Source organism: Armigeres subalbatus, chromosome 1 (assembly GCF_024139115.2).
Source record: "Armigeres subalbatus isolate Guangzhou_Male chromosome 1, GZ_Asu_2, whole genome shotgun sequence".
NCBI lineage: Eukaryota > Metazoa > Arthropoda > Insecta > Diptera > Culicidae > Armigeres > Armigeres subalbatus.
In genome coordinates this window covers 163,307,771-163,323,256 of record NC_085139.1, presented here as the reverse complement: position 1 = coordinate 163,323,256, position 15,486 = coordinate 163,307,771, and the positions used below count along the sequence as shown (strand labels likewise).

The window sequence follows — 15,486 nt, the reverse complement described above, 5'->3', positions numbered from 1 at the left end:
GGGTTCATTAGTTCAGAAAATCGTTGGAACTAAATTTTCAAATGGCTATATCTCAGAGGTTTTTCAACCGATTTTCTCAGTTTTTTCACCAACCTCTTAGCCATCTCACACACAAAACGCGACGCGAGACTGGACACAACACTTATGGTTCTTACAAACGACAAAGGATTTTTTATATTTCCTTTTTTGGCAACCGGCCTCGGGCTCGATGTTGTCCATCTACAGGACGTGGTCCAACGTGGGTTGTCAGGCAATGTCTGGATTTGAGATGCAAGTGAAAGATAAATACATCATGGGAGCCTTGGTTGATTCGATAGACCATTGTTCGGGAATAACAAAACCGTTCTTTTAGCGTGATGCTTTAAGCTAGAATTTTATTATATTTTAGTAAAAATCTATTTTACTATCGAATGATTAACTCACAATTTCGGTTCGATTGTTTGGTAACTCTATCCCTCGAACAAACTTACATTCACTGTAGGGTTATGATCTATAATATAATGATGATCAGTAAGTATAATATTTAAGAGGAAAATTCATGCCATACCTAATTCAATAACGAGTATAACTTTATTATACACTCTAAACGGCTCTTCAGATTTTACTGGGATTGCTATAGAAATATAGTATGATCTTTAGTAATTAACAGTTTCACTATGATCATCGTCTAACCTGCTCAGTTGGATACAACATGCAAAATATCTCCCTCTAATCTGATACTGAATTCAATTGATTGATCCTTCATCCGAATATTTAGCACTTGGATTATATCGATAACAGAAACTTTTCTTTTATATAAAAATGCTATTTTAACTAGCTAATAAGATTTTCTCGAATAATATACATTATGCATGTGGTCACAGTATTGCTCGAACTATCTATCTGCCGTTGTCTGGATGTAGTTGTCTATCGCTACGCTTTCGTCCCTATCTTAGTCTCGTAGTATTAGACATCAGTTGGCATGGTTGCCAGATGCGGGGTAACGTCTCCAACATTCCCCTCCCCGTAAGGATGAGTGATGACCTCAGCGTTACAGCCATTCGCGACATCTAGTACCGCCAATTTGGAGACCGGTCTTCGGAACAACCCTCTTGAAGTTTGAACTACAGCTTGTCGAATTCTGCTATCTCTTCCTTTCGTCACATCCAGAACCCGTCCACGCGTCCACCCGTTACGTTTCTTATCTTCGATGATGACCACTATGTCGCCGGAATTGACAGGTTTAGCTTCGCTAAACCATTTGGTTCGCCTCGTTAGAGTTGGTAGATACTCCCGTATCCAACGCTTCCAAAAATGGTCCAACTTTTCTTGTATTTGCGCCCAGCTGTTACGGAGCACTTGGTCTGGGCATCCCAAATCTACAGAAGGTTGCTTAACACCACTCGAACTGCCCAAGAGAAAATGATTTGGGGTTAGCGCCTCCTGTTCCGGAGAATCAAGCGGCAAGTAAGTGAGCGGTCTTGAATTAACAATTGATTCAGCTTCCAAAAGGTGAGTCAATAATGCTTCATCGTCGAATTTTCTATCCTGTGGTATACTCATCAGTGCTGTCTTGACTGAGCGTACCAGACGCTCCCATGAGCCTCCCATATGGGGAGCGGATGGAGGTATGAAAAACCATTTCGTCTCCGTGTTCGTAAATGTTGCTGCAGCTACTTTATCGATGCGTTTGATTTGCTCTTGTAGAATACTATCTGCTCCGACAAAATTTCGCCCATTATCGGAGTATATCTCCAACGGCGCTCCTCTTCTGCATATGAATCTGCGGATGCAAGCGATACAGGACTGAGTAGACAAATCATAAGCGACTTCTACAGGTACAGCATGGATTGTTAAGCATGTAATGAGGCAGACCCATCTTTTCGCATTGGACCTGCCTACCTTGACGAGAATTGGTCCGAAGTAGTCGATGCCGATATAACTGAACGGACGCACTCCGGGAGACAAACGAGCTTCAGGTAGTGGACCCATTCTTGGTACAACCGGTTGCGATTTGTATACCTTGCACCATTGACACAATCTTGTCACCGTTCTTACGATAACTCGAATCCGGGGAATGTAATATTTTTGACGAAGTTCATTTACGATCGTCTCGGCATTTCCGTGAAGGAACTTCTTGTGGTAGTAGTCCACGATCAAGTAAGTTACATGATGCTTCCGGGGAAGTATGACAGGATATTTGAGGTCAAATGCATCCACATGTGCTGACCCAGTACGGCTGTCTATCCGCAGAACTCCGGTTTCATCTATCATCGGTGTAAGCTTGTAGATAGAACTTGACTTATCGAGTGCGCTACGCTGATCCTCCGCCCGATTTAAGTTTCTAGTTATGATACTCATTTCATCTGGATAGACGGCCCACTGTACCATTTTCAGAATCTGGATTTCGGCTGCTCTCAAATCTTCGTAGGTCGGTTCCTTCCCCATTATAGTACTTGCTTTATTGGCTTTATGAACGGTGAAAAGATGGAAAACAAATGCTACTGTTCGTAGCAGCCTGTTCCAATTGGAAAAGCGTTTAAAATCGACCATCGGCGTAATCACTTCGTGGAACAAGTGGCATGGACGTAATTCCTCTTCGGTGGAAACTGTTGACGCAACTGCTTTAGGCCACAGTTCCTCCGCCCTGCTCAAGAACTCCGGTCCTTGGACCCAACGACTACCAGCGTCGAAGCATGGCCCTTTGCCCCATTTGGTGGCCTCGTCTGCGATGTTTAATCTGCTTGGGACCCACCGCCATTCGTTTTCATTCGTCAACGTCAGCACTTCTCCTACGCGACAAGCCACAAATTGTTTATAGCGGCGATGTTCCGAACGAAGCCAGGCCAATACTGTGTTGGAATCAGACCAGCAGAAGCGCTGTTGAATTGGAATCGTGTGATTCTCTACCACAAACGTTAACAAGCGAGCTCCTAAGACGGCGGCCATCAATTCCAAGCGCGGTATAGACACATACTTTAAAGGAGCGACCTTGGTTTTAGCGGTCACGAGCGAGCATTGTGGGTTACCTTCCATATCGATAATCCTGAAGTACACGACTGCAGTATACGCTGCTTTGCTGCCATCAACAAACAAGTGCGCTTGCAGAGTTTGGTAACGTTCGGTGGTGGCATTTGCGAAGTAACATCGTGGTATCTCAATTCTCCTTACAACGTCCAGTAACTCGATCCATTTTCGCCAACTTTGTTCGATTCGCTGACCCACGTACTCGTCCCATTTTATACCTCTTCGCCATACCTCCTGCATAATTATTTTCCCATGCACCAGAAAAGACGCAAGGAGCCCTAGTGGATCGAAGAGGCTCATTACGGTCTTGAGTATTTGCCTTTTAGTCGGTCCACTTGTCGAACGAATGAGTGCATCTATTTCAACCCGGAACGTCGTAGAAAACCGCAGCATATCTGTTTCCGTCTGCCAGAGCATTCCCAGCACTCTATCCGAATCATCACCGCCTGCAGCTGTCAAGTCTTTTGTCGAAGCCTTCGAACGTTCACCCAAATGCTCCAAAACTTTCCTCTCATTGCATAACCAATTACGAATTTCAAATCCACCGTTGCTGTGTATATAACGAACCTGCTCTGTAACCAGTTTAGCCTGCTCCGCGTTCTCGAAACTATCGAGGTAGTCATCAACATAATGTGATTTTCTGATTCCTTCGGTCGCCCTTGGAAACTGGGCCTCGTGCTCTTGCGCATTCTTGTTTTTGACGAATTGGGCAGATGAAGGTGAACTGGTTGACCCAAAAGTCAAGACGTCCATAACGAAGATTTTTGGGGGTTCTTCAATGGTATCGCGCCATAGAAATCGCTGGGCTTGGCGGTCAGCTGCGATGACCTTTATTTGATGAAACATTTCTTTTAGGTCACCGCAGACTGCTACTGGAAATTGTCGATATCGGAACAGAACCGAGGGTAGTGAAACGAGAAGGTCGGGTCCAGCCAGAAGAAACGTATTCAGCGACACTCCTTCAACTTTCGCTGCTGCGTCCCAAATCAGTCGTACCTTGGTTGGCTTTTTGGGATTTATAACGGCACCCAACGGAAGGTACCATGTTCGTCTGGGGTCGGATTCGTTCAGCTCCATTTCTGTGGCAGGGTGCGCATAACCCTTGTCCTGATACTCCTGCAGCTGCCTGTGCAGGTTTTCCTTCAGAACTGGATCACGAGTCATGCGTTTCTCCAAACACTTCAATCGTTGCAGGGCCATTGGAAAGCTGTCGGGAAGTTCGACTTGATTGTGTTTCCACAACAGCCCTGTTGAGAAACGGTTAGCTTCTCTACGAGTGGTTTGCTCCAGAATCCATCGCGCTCTTTGCACCTCATCCGATTCCAGATGCTCCATCTTCCGTAATCCAATTTCTTCTGCATCGAAGTATTCGCGAATCAGATTGTCCAGTCCATCTCCACTATCGCATTCGCAAATATGATAATTGTAATGATTTTCTGCGAAATCTTCCGACATGCTTCCATATACGCACCAGCCTATGCGTGTTTTCACCGCTATCGGACCTCCTCTTCCTTCTTTGATTGTTTGTGGCACCGCTAGCGATAGATTGCGCAATCCGATCAACAAACGAGGAACAGCTTTCTTGTAGCTGCGGATCGGTAGTCCGCTTAAATGCTTGTACTTCCGTTGAAGTTCTTCAAAACAGAGCGTTTGAGTCGGTAGGCTCAGGCGGTCCACGGTTCTAACGTTGTTCAAACGATATTTTCTCTTGCCTTTCAATTCCGATATCTCTACCGATACTATCTCCGACATTTCTTTAGAACGAAACATATCGGCTGTCCATTTTAGGCACAGTGGGATTACTGGTCCCTGCAGATCCAATTGTTCCGCCAAGCTTTTTTCTAACAGTGTTGCTGATGAACCTTCATCCAGGAAGGCAAAGGTATCAATGGATTTTGACGGTCCTGTTACAGTCACGGGAACTATACGAAATAAAACTGATTGTCCACAGTGGTGGTAGGTGTGACTTTCGGAAAATGTTGTGTTGCTATCGATCATTTTCTTTGTCGCGTGTAGTAATGGATGGTGTCGTAACTGACACCCGCTGACCTCGCACCGATTTGACGACCTACAGGCTCTTCGTCCATGTTGACCCAAACAGCATCGACACAATTTTAATGCTGAAACAGTTTTCCACCGACTGTCGATGCTGCTATTCTTGAATGCGTAACAATCCTTAACACGATGGCCACCTTTACCACATACAAGGCATGATTTAGGAATATCCTTTTGAACAGACTGTACAGGTTCAACAGTCTCTACGTGAGAATGCATATTGCATATATCCCTTTTCCCTGAATTTTTGCTTTTCTGTCTTGTGTCCTTGGTTTCTAGAGTACATAACTACTTTGCTTACAGACTCAACGACAGACGACATGAAACTGCTAAATGTTTGTAGTGTTGGTTGTGGAAAATTTACTAAATGCTGAGCCCATTGCATTTTCACACCGGTAGGTAGCTTCTCCACCAGTTCTTGTAAAAGAACGGGATTGGATAGATGGGTTCGCTGATCAGCGGCGATGAGATGGCTGACTAAATTTCTGACAGCCATACCGAAATCGATGAGGGTCTCTAACCGCTCCGACTTCGGGGCTGGGGCATCACGGGCAGTCTTGATTAGCTTACTAATTATCACTTCTGGACGCCCATAAAGTGTTTGCAACGTGCGAATAACCTCCGGTACCGAATCTGGATCAAGCAGGTTGTACCGCACCGATTTCAGTGCATTGCCTTTAATGCAGCGTTGCAGTCGTGCGAGGTTCTCCACTCGTGTGTATCCGCACGCAAACGTACTGTTCCGGAAATTACTAATGAATAACGGCCACTCTTCTGGGTCACCGTAGAAGTCCGGAAGGTCTCTGGGCATCACCGGTCTTGCCGCAAGTTGTTCTGGTGATGGTCGGTGTACCTCCAAAGGCAATTGATCTGCAACTTGACTGGGACAGTTTAACTGTTGTTGCTGTGGAGTATTGGCTAAACCAATATCAGTTGAGCGCGCGAATCTACTGCGCTGCTGCTCGTTTATACGCTGGCCTTGGAAAGGGTCCGATGAATTGAAATCGTGAGTGTTACTAACCGGAGTTGTTTTCTCGGGGACTTTAATCTGATTCCTGTCGGACTGGGCTAACGGTTCTGGACTGTCTCGTCCTACGCGATTAATTTTGGGAGCTGCTCCTTTCGACGCATCTCGCAATTGCCACAATGGATGTGGCTCTAAATTACGTTGCTGCAACTCCAAACGACATGTCCGAAGTTGATCTTGAAGATCCTGCATTGCCTGACGATCGTTTATTGAATCTTCTCGACATTTCTGAAGCTGCGATTTGAGTAGACTGATATCATCTGTTGCTAGTTTTCTTGCTTCAGCTTCTACTCGTTTCAGGTTTCGCTTGATAACAACTGCTCGCTTTGGTACAATCCTGTCCTTTAATTGGAAGTCATCAGCTGATCGATCTGTTGCTCCGATCGCTGGCATGGAGAGACTGAGTGGCTCTTTGGTTTTGATTGCATCTATAGCAGTTTGTTGTTCCCCAGGCAAACGATCGTCTCTGTTTACATTGGTAGGTATGTTCGCACGAACAGATGAAGTCTTCGTGCCAGTGAGCATATTACGTTCAGGGAGCGACGCTGCTACTTGGCCTACCCACTCGGTTACGAGCTTCTCTCGATCTCGAGCTTCAATCTCCTCGATCCTGCTACGAACACTGCGAGTCTCAGCTTCTTCTTCCAACGCACACTGCTCCAGTAGATCATACTTAGCTTTTGCGAATTCCTGTTCCATGTTGATCTCCAATTGCTTTTTACGTAGCTCTTTCTCTTCTGCCAACCGTTGAAGGCTGATCTCTAGCAGAGCTCTACGGTTCGAGGACGTCGTATGGTTTAAGGTAGATCGCGGCGGGGGAATGGGCAAACATTTGTTGCATATCCACCTAGAGTGATCTGCCACAGATGCGTCGACCTTAGCACACGAGAAATGCCACCAAGCAGTGCATTTATCACACTGTACGATATCGTCGGCCGTATCAGGACGTTCGCATCCAGCGCAGGTGTAAGAGTCTTCATCAGATGAGCTTGTTTTCGACATTTGTGACGAAATTCTTAAAGTTTTGTTCGGGAATAACAAAACCGTTCTTTAAGCGTGATGCTTTAAGCTAGAATTTTATTATATTTTAGTAAAAATCTATTTTACTATCGAATGATTAACTCACAATTTCGGTTCGATTGTTTGGTAACTCTATCCCTCGAACAAACTTACATTCACTGTAGGGTTATGATCTATAATATAATGATGATCAGTAAGTAAAATATTTAAGAGGAAAATTCATGCCATACCTGATTCAATAACGAGTATAACTTTATGATACACTTTAAACGGCTCTTCAGATTTTACTGGGATTGCTATAGAAATATAGTATGGTCTTTAGTAATTAACAGTTTCACTATGATCATCGTCTAACCTGCTCAGTTAAATACAACATGCAAAATATCTCCCTCTAATCTGATACTGAATTCAATTGATTGATCCTTCATCCGAATATTTAGCACTTGGATTATATCGATAACAGAAACTTTTCTTTTATATAAAAATACTATTTTAACTAGCTAATAAGATTTTCTCGAATAATATACACCATGCATGTGGTCACAGTATTGCTCGAACTATCTATCTGCCTTTGTCTGGATGTAGTTGTTTATCGCTACGCTTTCGTCCCTATCTTAGTCTCGTAGTATTAGACATCAGTTGGCATGGTTGCCAGATGCGGGGTAACGTCTCCAACAACCATTTTACCCAAACTCCAGGACAATTATGAGAATTTACAACATCTTATATTTTTGGATTTGATACGCAAGTGAAAGGCAAATACTCTGAGGAAATAATTGGATTGGTATCGAGGCAGTGGACATTGTAGAAGTCTTGGTTGATTCGGTAGACCATTTGATTCAAACTCCAGGACAATTTGGAGATTTCACAACACCTCGTATGCCTGGATTTAAGACGCAAGTGAAAGACAAATACTCGGAGGAAATAATTGGGTGGGTACCGAGGCTGGGGACATCATGGAAGCCTTGGTTGATTAGGTAGACCATTTAATACAATTTCCAGGACAATTTGGAGATCTTACAACATCTCAATTGCCTGGATTTGAGACGCAATTGAAATACAAAAACTCGGACAACATAACTGGGTTGACACCGCGGCAGGGGACATCATGGAAGCCTTGGGTGATTCGATAGACCATTTTACCTAAACTCCAGGACAATTTAGAAATTCTACAACATCTGAAATGTCTGGATTTGATACGCAAGAGTAAGACAAATACTTGGAGGACATAACTGGCTTGATACCACGGCAGGGGACATCATGGAAGCCTTGGTTGATTCGGTAGACCATTTGATTAAAATTCCAGGACAATTTGGAAATCTTACAGCATCTGAAATCTCTGGATTTGAGACGCAAGTGAAAGACAAATACTTGGAGGACATGAATCGATTGACAGCGCTGCAGCAGACACGGACCATTTTACTTAAACTTCAGAACAATTTGGAAATCTTACAACATCTGAAATGTCTGGATTTGATACACAAGACAAATACTCGGAAGAAATAATTGGGTTGGTACCGGCTGGGGACATCATGGAAGTCTTGTTTTATTAGGTAGACCATTTATTACAAACTCCAGGACAATTTGGAGATCCTACAACATCTCATTTGCCTGGATTTGAGACGCAATTGAAAGACAAATACTCGGAGGACACAACTGGGTTGACACCGCGGCAGGGCACATCATGAAAGCCTTGGTTGATTCGGTAGACCATTTGATCCAAATTCCAGGAAAATTTGGAGTACTTACAACTTCTTGTATACCAGGATTTGTGACGCAAGTGAAAGACAAATACTCGGAGGATATGATTCATACTCCAGAACAATTTGGAGATCATACAACATCTAAAATGCCTGGATTTAAGACGCAAGTGGAAAATAAATACTTTGAGAACATAACAATATCCAGGACAGTTCGGAGATCCTAGAACACCATAATTTATAATCACACATGCTTCGTGTATAGTTTACATTTATTTTAACAAGTACACAGAAGACAACATGCTTGAAAACATTTTCTGAAGCATAATACATACTGTAAAATAAAGTGGTTCCATCAGGCACCGAATTTTAGTAGGGATGGGAAAAGGAAAGGGAAAGTAGGGATGCTCAAAATGTGTTCTTATGTTCCAGATGATGTCTTTTATGTGTTACTTCAATATTTCCTTCATCACTATATGAATGCATATCATTTTTGGTAATGAAATATGAGTATATGTTCAAAATCGCATTTTTCTAAATCCGTTGCTTTACTCCCACAGCTCAAGTGAAAAATTGAACAACCCTAGATACAATATTTTGTCATGTCCAGAAACTAGAAGAGATGGCTAAGAGGTTGGTCAAAAACTGTGAAAATCGGTTGAGAAGCCATTAAGGTATAGTCATATTAAAATTTAGTTACAACGATTTTCTGCACGAATGTACCCACGTAAGTTTTTTTTGCGAATAAATCCTAGTATTAATATCCCTTCGGAAATTCTCCGAAAATTCCACCAAAATACTTGCAAAAATTCCCTCAGGAAGATCTTACCTGTAGAATTTCTTTGATCCGGATCCGTTTGTCCGTCAAATGCCGTTGAAAGATCGAGAGTCCGTTTGATGGTTCCGTCTTCTGCAAGATTTTTTTGCTGCCGCAGACTGATTTTCTCCCGGACGACAAAATGGCAACTTATAGCTTGACTGCGGTGACAGTTGTGATTTGGTTCCGGTAATATTACATTGATTACGCGCAAAAACTCGCTTTTTTATGTAATATTATATTTGTTTTCAAACAATCGGAGTGTGCAGCTTTTGTTATGTAATATATTGCAATGAATCAAATGTGATTTTGCGGTTATTTTACGCAATCATAAAAACGTTTTCACCAATCATATTTTACGTTGAGCCATGTACATAAGCATCAATGCGGTGTGAAAATACGTAAAATCTGTTTTTACATAGATTTATTGAGTACATTCCGAAGAGCTACGTCACGGCATATTAATATTTTTTTGCTGTGTAGACGCGTGACGTACTTTGTGGATGATTGTATCATAGGCGTAACTAGAGTCTCGGTCTAGGGGGGGGGGCATGGCACCAGCTGGTGGGATGTAATTTTCAAAGGCGATTTAAAGCACTGTGTGCATGGATTGCAATAGAAATTGTTTGACTAAGTTTATCGCTCATTCGTCCTAAAACTAACATAAACAAATCGCGAATAGTACAATTGATCTCCAATGATGCTGTGATTGCTTCAAAACGCTGTGTCTGTGTCAACTTGTCTTCTCCATGTTACTAAATGTGGATAAGTGTGTAATCTAAGATTCCAGAATCTTCTTCGAATTATCTATAAATGAAATTCGATATGAGTATATTTCTGAAAGTTTTCAAGCATTTCCATGATTACTTAATGCATAAAGATCTCGATTTTTTTGAAACTTGAAATTTTTCAAACTCTTTAGATGTGGAATAAATTCCACGAAATATGTCATAATCAATATAAGTATTCATGCAATTCCAAAATGTATGCTATGTGCTGAAATAGTTAAGTACCGATGAACACAAATTTGGAATCCTAAAGTGTTTTTTATGAGTCATAAATTATGAGTCCTAAATCAAATTCCAGAATAACATAGGGTTTTTGTAGTTACTGACGTTAGGAAGAGGCTTTATTATGGTTTTCAGAATAGGTGAGAGATTTCTCTGCAAAAATCAAAGAGACTTGAGAAGCAACCAAATCGATCTGAATTATGCTGCAAAAGAAATGTTTTCTGATACGAACTGGTTTCTAAATCTATTTTTTTATCCTAAAAAACAAATTCTAACTAAAGCAAGCACAAAAGAGTTTTCCGATGATCCTTATGAAATCACCAAAAAATTAAATGGAACAAGATCTTTTGAGGATTATAAAAATATTTCTTTAATTCAATCTCTGTTGTAAGTGCGAAGGTTGCCTAAGTTTTGTCCTAATACTTTCAATGGAATGCGTTGTTGATTTTTCTGTCATTGTAACAAAGATTCTTAAGTTTTATAATTTTATATCTTTCTGTGCCAGAATTATATAGCGAGAGCAAAAAGCTCCATAGGAATTTGATCAACTGTTTTGCGGCATACCTTGCGATTAACTCGAAGATTTTCGAAAGAATGGTCGTTCGAAATTTCATTGACCGGATTTGTGTACATGTGCTCAATTTGATGTAGTTGCTTCAGTCTTTTTTTAAGCTGATGGTAGTTTAATAGAACAGAAATATTTATATCTTAATACAATTATGTTTTTATATTTCTGCGACCAGGATACTAGTCAAACAAATGCAGAACAAATTTATTATTTTAAGCTAGCAACTGAATTAGAAGCGGCATTGATTTTAGCTTAAAAATCGAGAAAATGTTCCCGGGGGTCCAACTTGAATATTTCGATGCTTTGCTGAACAAATGGTCATATATGTGATAACGCAACAAAAAATATGTTTATAGAATTCATAATCAAAATTAAGAAATATGTAGGAAATATGTAAATGAAATAAAAACTGACTAAGTTGGAATTACTTTTCAAAATTTTTTGGGGGGGGCACAAGTAGGTCTGGAGGGGGCCAGCCCCCCCCCCGGCCCCCCTTATTTACGCCAATGATTGTATGACATTTGCCAGCTAAAGAATAGAAAAAGAATTAAACAAGTAATTACAGTATGACGGAAGGCATCTATGGTTCGATTTCTCAAAATTAAGCATCTTCATCAAAAACATATTTGGTAGAAGTAGTAGCTGACACCTTCCTACATAACTGGTACCAAATAGTTTTTCGTGAAAAGTTTCTTACTTACTTGATGGGCTACAGCTCTTCGATGAACCTACGCCGAATGGAGTATCCTTCTCCACTGGACTCGATCCTGGGCAAATCGCTTCCAGTCGCCTTGAACATTGAGCGCCCTCAGGCCCTCTTCAACTGCAAAAAGCCATCGTGTACGCGGCCTTCCACGAAGCCTGCGGCCTCTGCCGGGTTGTCTACTAAATATTATCTTCGCTTGACGTTCTTTCGGCATACGAACAACGTGACCAGCCCACCATAGTCTGCCGTGTTGTATAAGCTTAATGATATCCAGCCCTTTATATACCTGGTACAATTCGTGATTCATGCGACGCCGCCAGATACCGTTCTCCTGTTCACCGCCAAGTATTGTCCGCAGCACCTTACGCTCAAACACTCCGAGAGCTCTCCGATCAGCCTCCTTTAACGTCCATGTCTCATGGCCGTATAAAGCCACCGGAAGAATCAGAGTAGTATACAGCGCGAGTTTTGTTTTCGTTTGAAGACTACGGGACTTAAGCTGATTACGAAGTCCGTAATAAGCCCTATTTGCAGCTGCAATACGCCTTTTCACCTCGCGGGTAACATCATTATCGCACGTCACTAATGTTCCAAGATACACAAATTCTTTTACCACTTCAAATTTTTCACCATCCAGCACTATTTCGCTACCACCACCACTAATGAACCCACGTTGATTACCAGCGACCATGTACTTCGTTTTGCTGGTATTGATCGTGAGTCCAATCCTCGCTGTCTCCCTCTTAAAAGGCACAAAAGCCTCTTCCACGGCACGGCGATCAATTCCGATAATATCGATATCGTCCGCAAAACCCAGGAGCATATGCGATCTTGTGATAATTGTACCGCTTCTTTGGTACGCCAGCTCTCCTAATCGTTCCCTCGAGTGCTATATTGAACAGTAGATTCGAGAGTGCATCACCCTGCTTTAATCCATCTAAGGTAACAAATGACGTCGATATTTCATCCGCAACCCTTACACTTGATTTCGATCCGTCCAACGTTATACGATTCAGCCGTATCAGTTTCGCCGGAAAACCATGTTCAAGCATAATTTGTCATAATTCATTCCGTTTCATTGAATCGTACGCCGCCTTGAAATCAATAAACAGATGATGTGTCTGCAAGTTGTACTCCCGGAATTTATCAAGGATTTGTCTCAGGGTAAACATTTGATCCGTCGTTTATCGGCCCTCACGAAAACCTGCTTGGTATTCACCGACGAAGGACTCTTCAAGCGGTCTCAATCTGTTAAACAGAATACGGGACAAAATTTTGTACGCCGAATTAAGGAGGGTTATTCCTTGGTAATTGGCGCACTCTAGTCTGTGCCCTTTCTTAAAGAGAGGGCAAATGAGGCCATATCCGAACAATATCCAAAACACACAACCTTCAACGTGGCTGCCAGCTCCTTAATCGAGACCTTACTGGCATCAGTCTCAACTCAAAGGTCCTTGAGAGACCATCGTTTCCGGTTGACACCACGTGGAGGTGAACTACTTTACTCACCGTGGCACTTGGTAGGTGAACTACTTTCAGGAGAAGAAACGTCATCTGGGAGAAGCAAAGTGTGAGGAAATGGAACAGCTGTAGTACCGCGCTCAAGAAACACGCAAGTTCTATCAGAAGCTCAACGCATCCCACGAAGGTTTCATGCCGCGAGCCGAGATATGCAACGATAAGAATGGGAGCGTCTTGATTGACGACCGTGTAGTGACCGAAAGGTGGAAGCAGCACTTCGAGGAACACTGAAATGGTGCTCAGAGTACAGGCAGTGGGGATCAAGGCAGCGGAAGAGACCACTACATCAGTTCAGCGGATGATGGTTTGATGGATGATTTGACGCCACAATGCACGGTTCGAGGCCGCATCTCTCCATCCTAGAATGCGCCCCACGCAAGAATTCCGTGATAAATCCCCGATTTTCCAGGTTGAGCATAATTACCTGATAATTCCAGGTTTTTCCGGGTAGTCGACTGTTTAACAAAATAATAATAATGCATATACTTATAATGTTTATATAATAAGCTGTTGAAATAAGTTTCGTTATTTAATATGTATCACATCTCATCTGTTCAAATTTTTCATACAGCTTGAAATTTTCAAGTACTTTTTCTAATCAAATTCACATATATATTCCTCCTAAAGGCTTAAGTTCAACGGTTCTATGTAAGACTCTACAAAAAAGCGATAAATCACGTCACTAACGCATGTCACACACAATTGAACCCAATGTATGTTAATGCCAGCAACGTGGAAATAAGGAGAGAACTCCCAAAGGAGATAACCAAACCTGCTGGCGGATATTACGTTTTCCAGAGCTCATTTTCGTAATTACACCCACTGATGAAGATACACTCGAGCCCCGAGTGAGGGGAACGATCCTTCCTCCCGACAGGGAAGCGGAAGCAATGTCAGAGCGAAAAAAACACAACTTCCCGTATCATGCCGAAAGGGAGGAACGAAGCGATAAGCTCATCATGAACCATGGAACCGAACTTAATCCAGACTGATATGTACAGTGCCGTCGTCGTGTTTTTTTTTTCTTCAATTTTATTTCTGACGTACCCAGGCTCGAACTTTTTATACTTTCATGATTTATTCAAATTGGGTATCCTGTGTATGATTACCGAACGAACATGGTTGTTTCTTTGAAGTTGAGCACCCCAACCGAGTTCCGCCATCAGCATAATTTGTTTTGTCGTTTTATTTGTCATATATGCAAATGGGTATTCCATCATCATTTGTGACAGCAGAATAATTGCCGAACACTATATCCATTTTCCTATTTGTCTGTTTTTCTTTCTTTCTCAGGACCCGGACCAAGTATAGTTGTAAGGCCTGAAGAGGCACTCATTGTTATTTTTGTACTGATTCTATGGATAGGCGCTATCGGATTGTTCTTCCATCGGTGGGGGAAAATTCGAATGCTGGAGCCTTATCAGCCAAAGTTCATTCAACAACATCGAGGTTCCTGTCCATTGGTAGAGTTAGATCTGGACTTACCACCCGTTCCACAGGTATGTAAAATTGTTGGATGTTCCACTATTACTACAAAGTAAGCAATTAAACCATGAAGTTGCAGATGTGATAACAGGATACTTCTAGATTTTGAAACGTGTTTCGTAGAGGAGTGCAACTAAAAGTACCGCTTTTAAAAATTCGTTCTGTGTTCTTTAACAGGCCCGTATTCAATTAAAAATTTGACACCAAAAAACCAACAAAAAAAATAGATTATACATAAGTGCTTTGCTCATACATAGATTTAATTTGTATGCACTGTATTCAACGCTATCTGATCCACTACTCCGTCCTTCCAACCTAGAACTCAAATATAAACTGTAAACATATTTATTAGCAATAACAATATATTTTTGTTGAAACACGTGAACAAGGGACCTAAATAATAAACAATTTTTCAACTACACTATTATGACAATTTTAATCAACAAGCACGTGTCCTTCCCTTTCCAGAGATCATCTCTATCGAAAATGTCCCTGGGCCTGCAGTCGACGATGACATCTGTCTGTTCGGGAGGTACGTATCGCATTTTGCCTCGTGTACTCAACAACCTCA

At 41.9% G+C, this 15,486-nt stretch overlaps 2 protein-coding genes across 2 annotated transcripts in view; one reads left to right on the top strand and one right to left on the bottom strand.

Moving 5' to 3' along the window:
* The window catches only part of LOC134208095 (uncharacterized), a 137,153-nt gene that overhangs the window by 120,508 nt on the left and 1,159 nt on the right, over positions 1-15,486 (top strand). The window contains exons 4-5 of the mRNA XM_062684184.1: positions 14,724-14,929; positions 15,384-15,447. Coding sequence (XP_062540168.1) covers positions 14,837-14,929; positions 15,384-15,447 — 157 coding nt within the window. The 5' untranslated portion in view covers positions 14,724-14,836. The remainder of the gene's footprint in view (positions 1-14,723; positions 14,930-15,383; positions 15,448-15,486) is intronic.
* On the bottom strand, positions 946-5,004 carry LOC134206722 (uncharacterized). The gene has a single exon (XM_062682448.1). The coding sequence runs from the start codon at positions 5,002-5,004 to the stop codon at positions 946-948; it is 4,059 nt and encodes a 1,352-aa protein (XP_062538432.1).

Bases quoted from the DNA above. Each gene is read 5' to 3' on its own strand.
- LOC134206722 (XM_062682448.1), bottom strand. From the start codon at position 5,004: ATGATCGATAGCAACACAACATTTTCCGAAAGTCACACCTACCACCAC.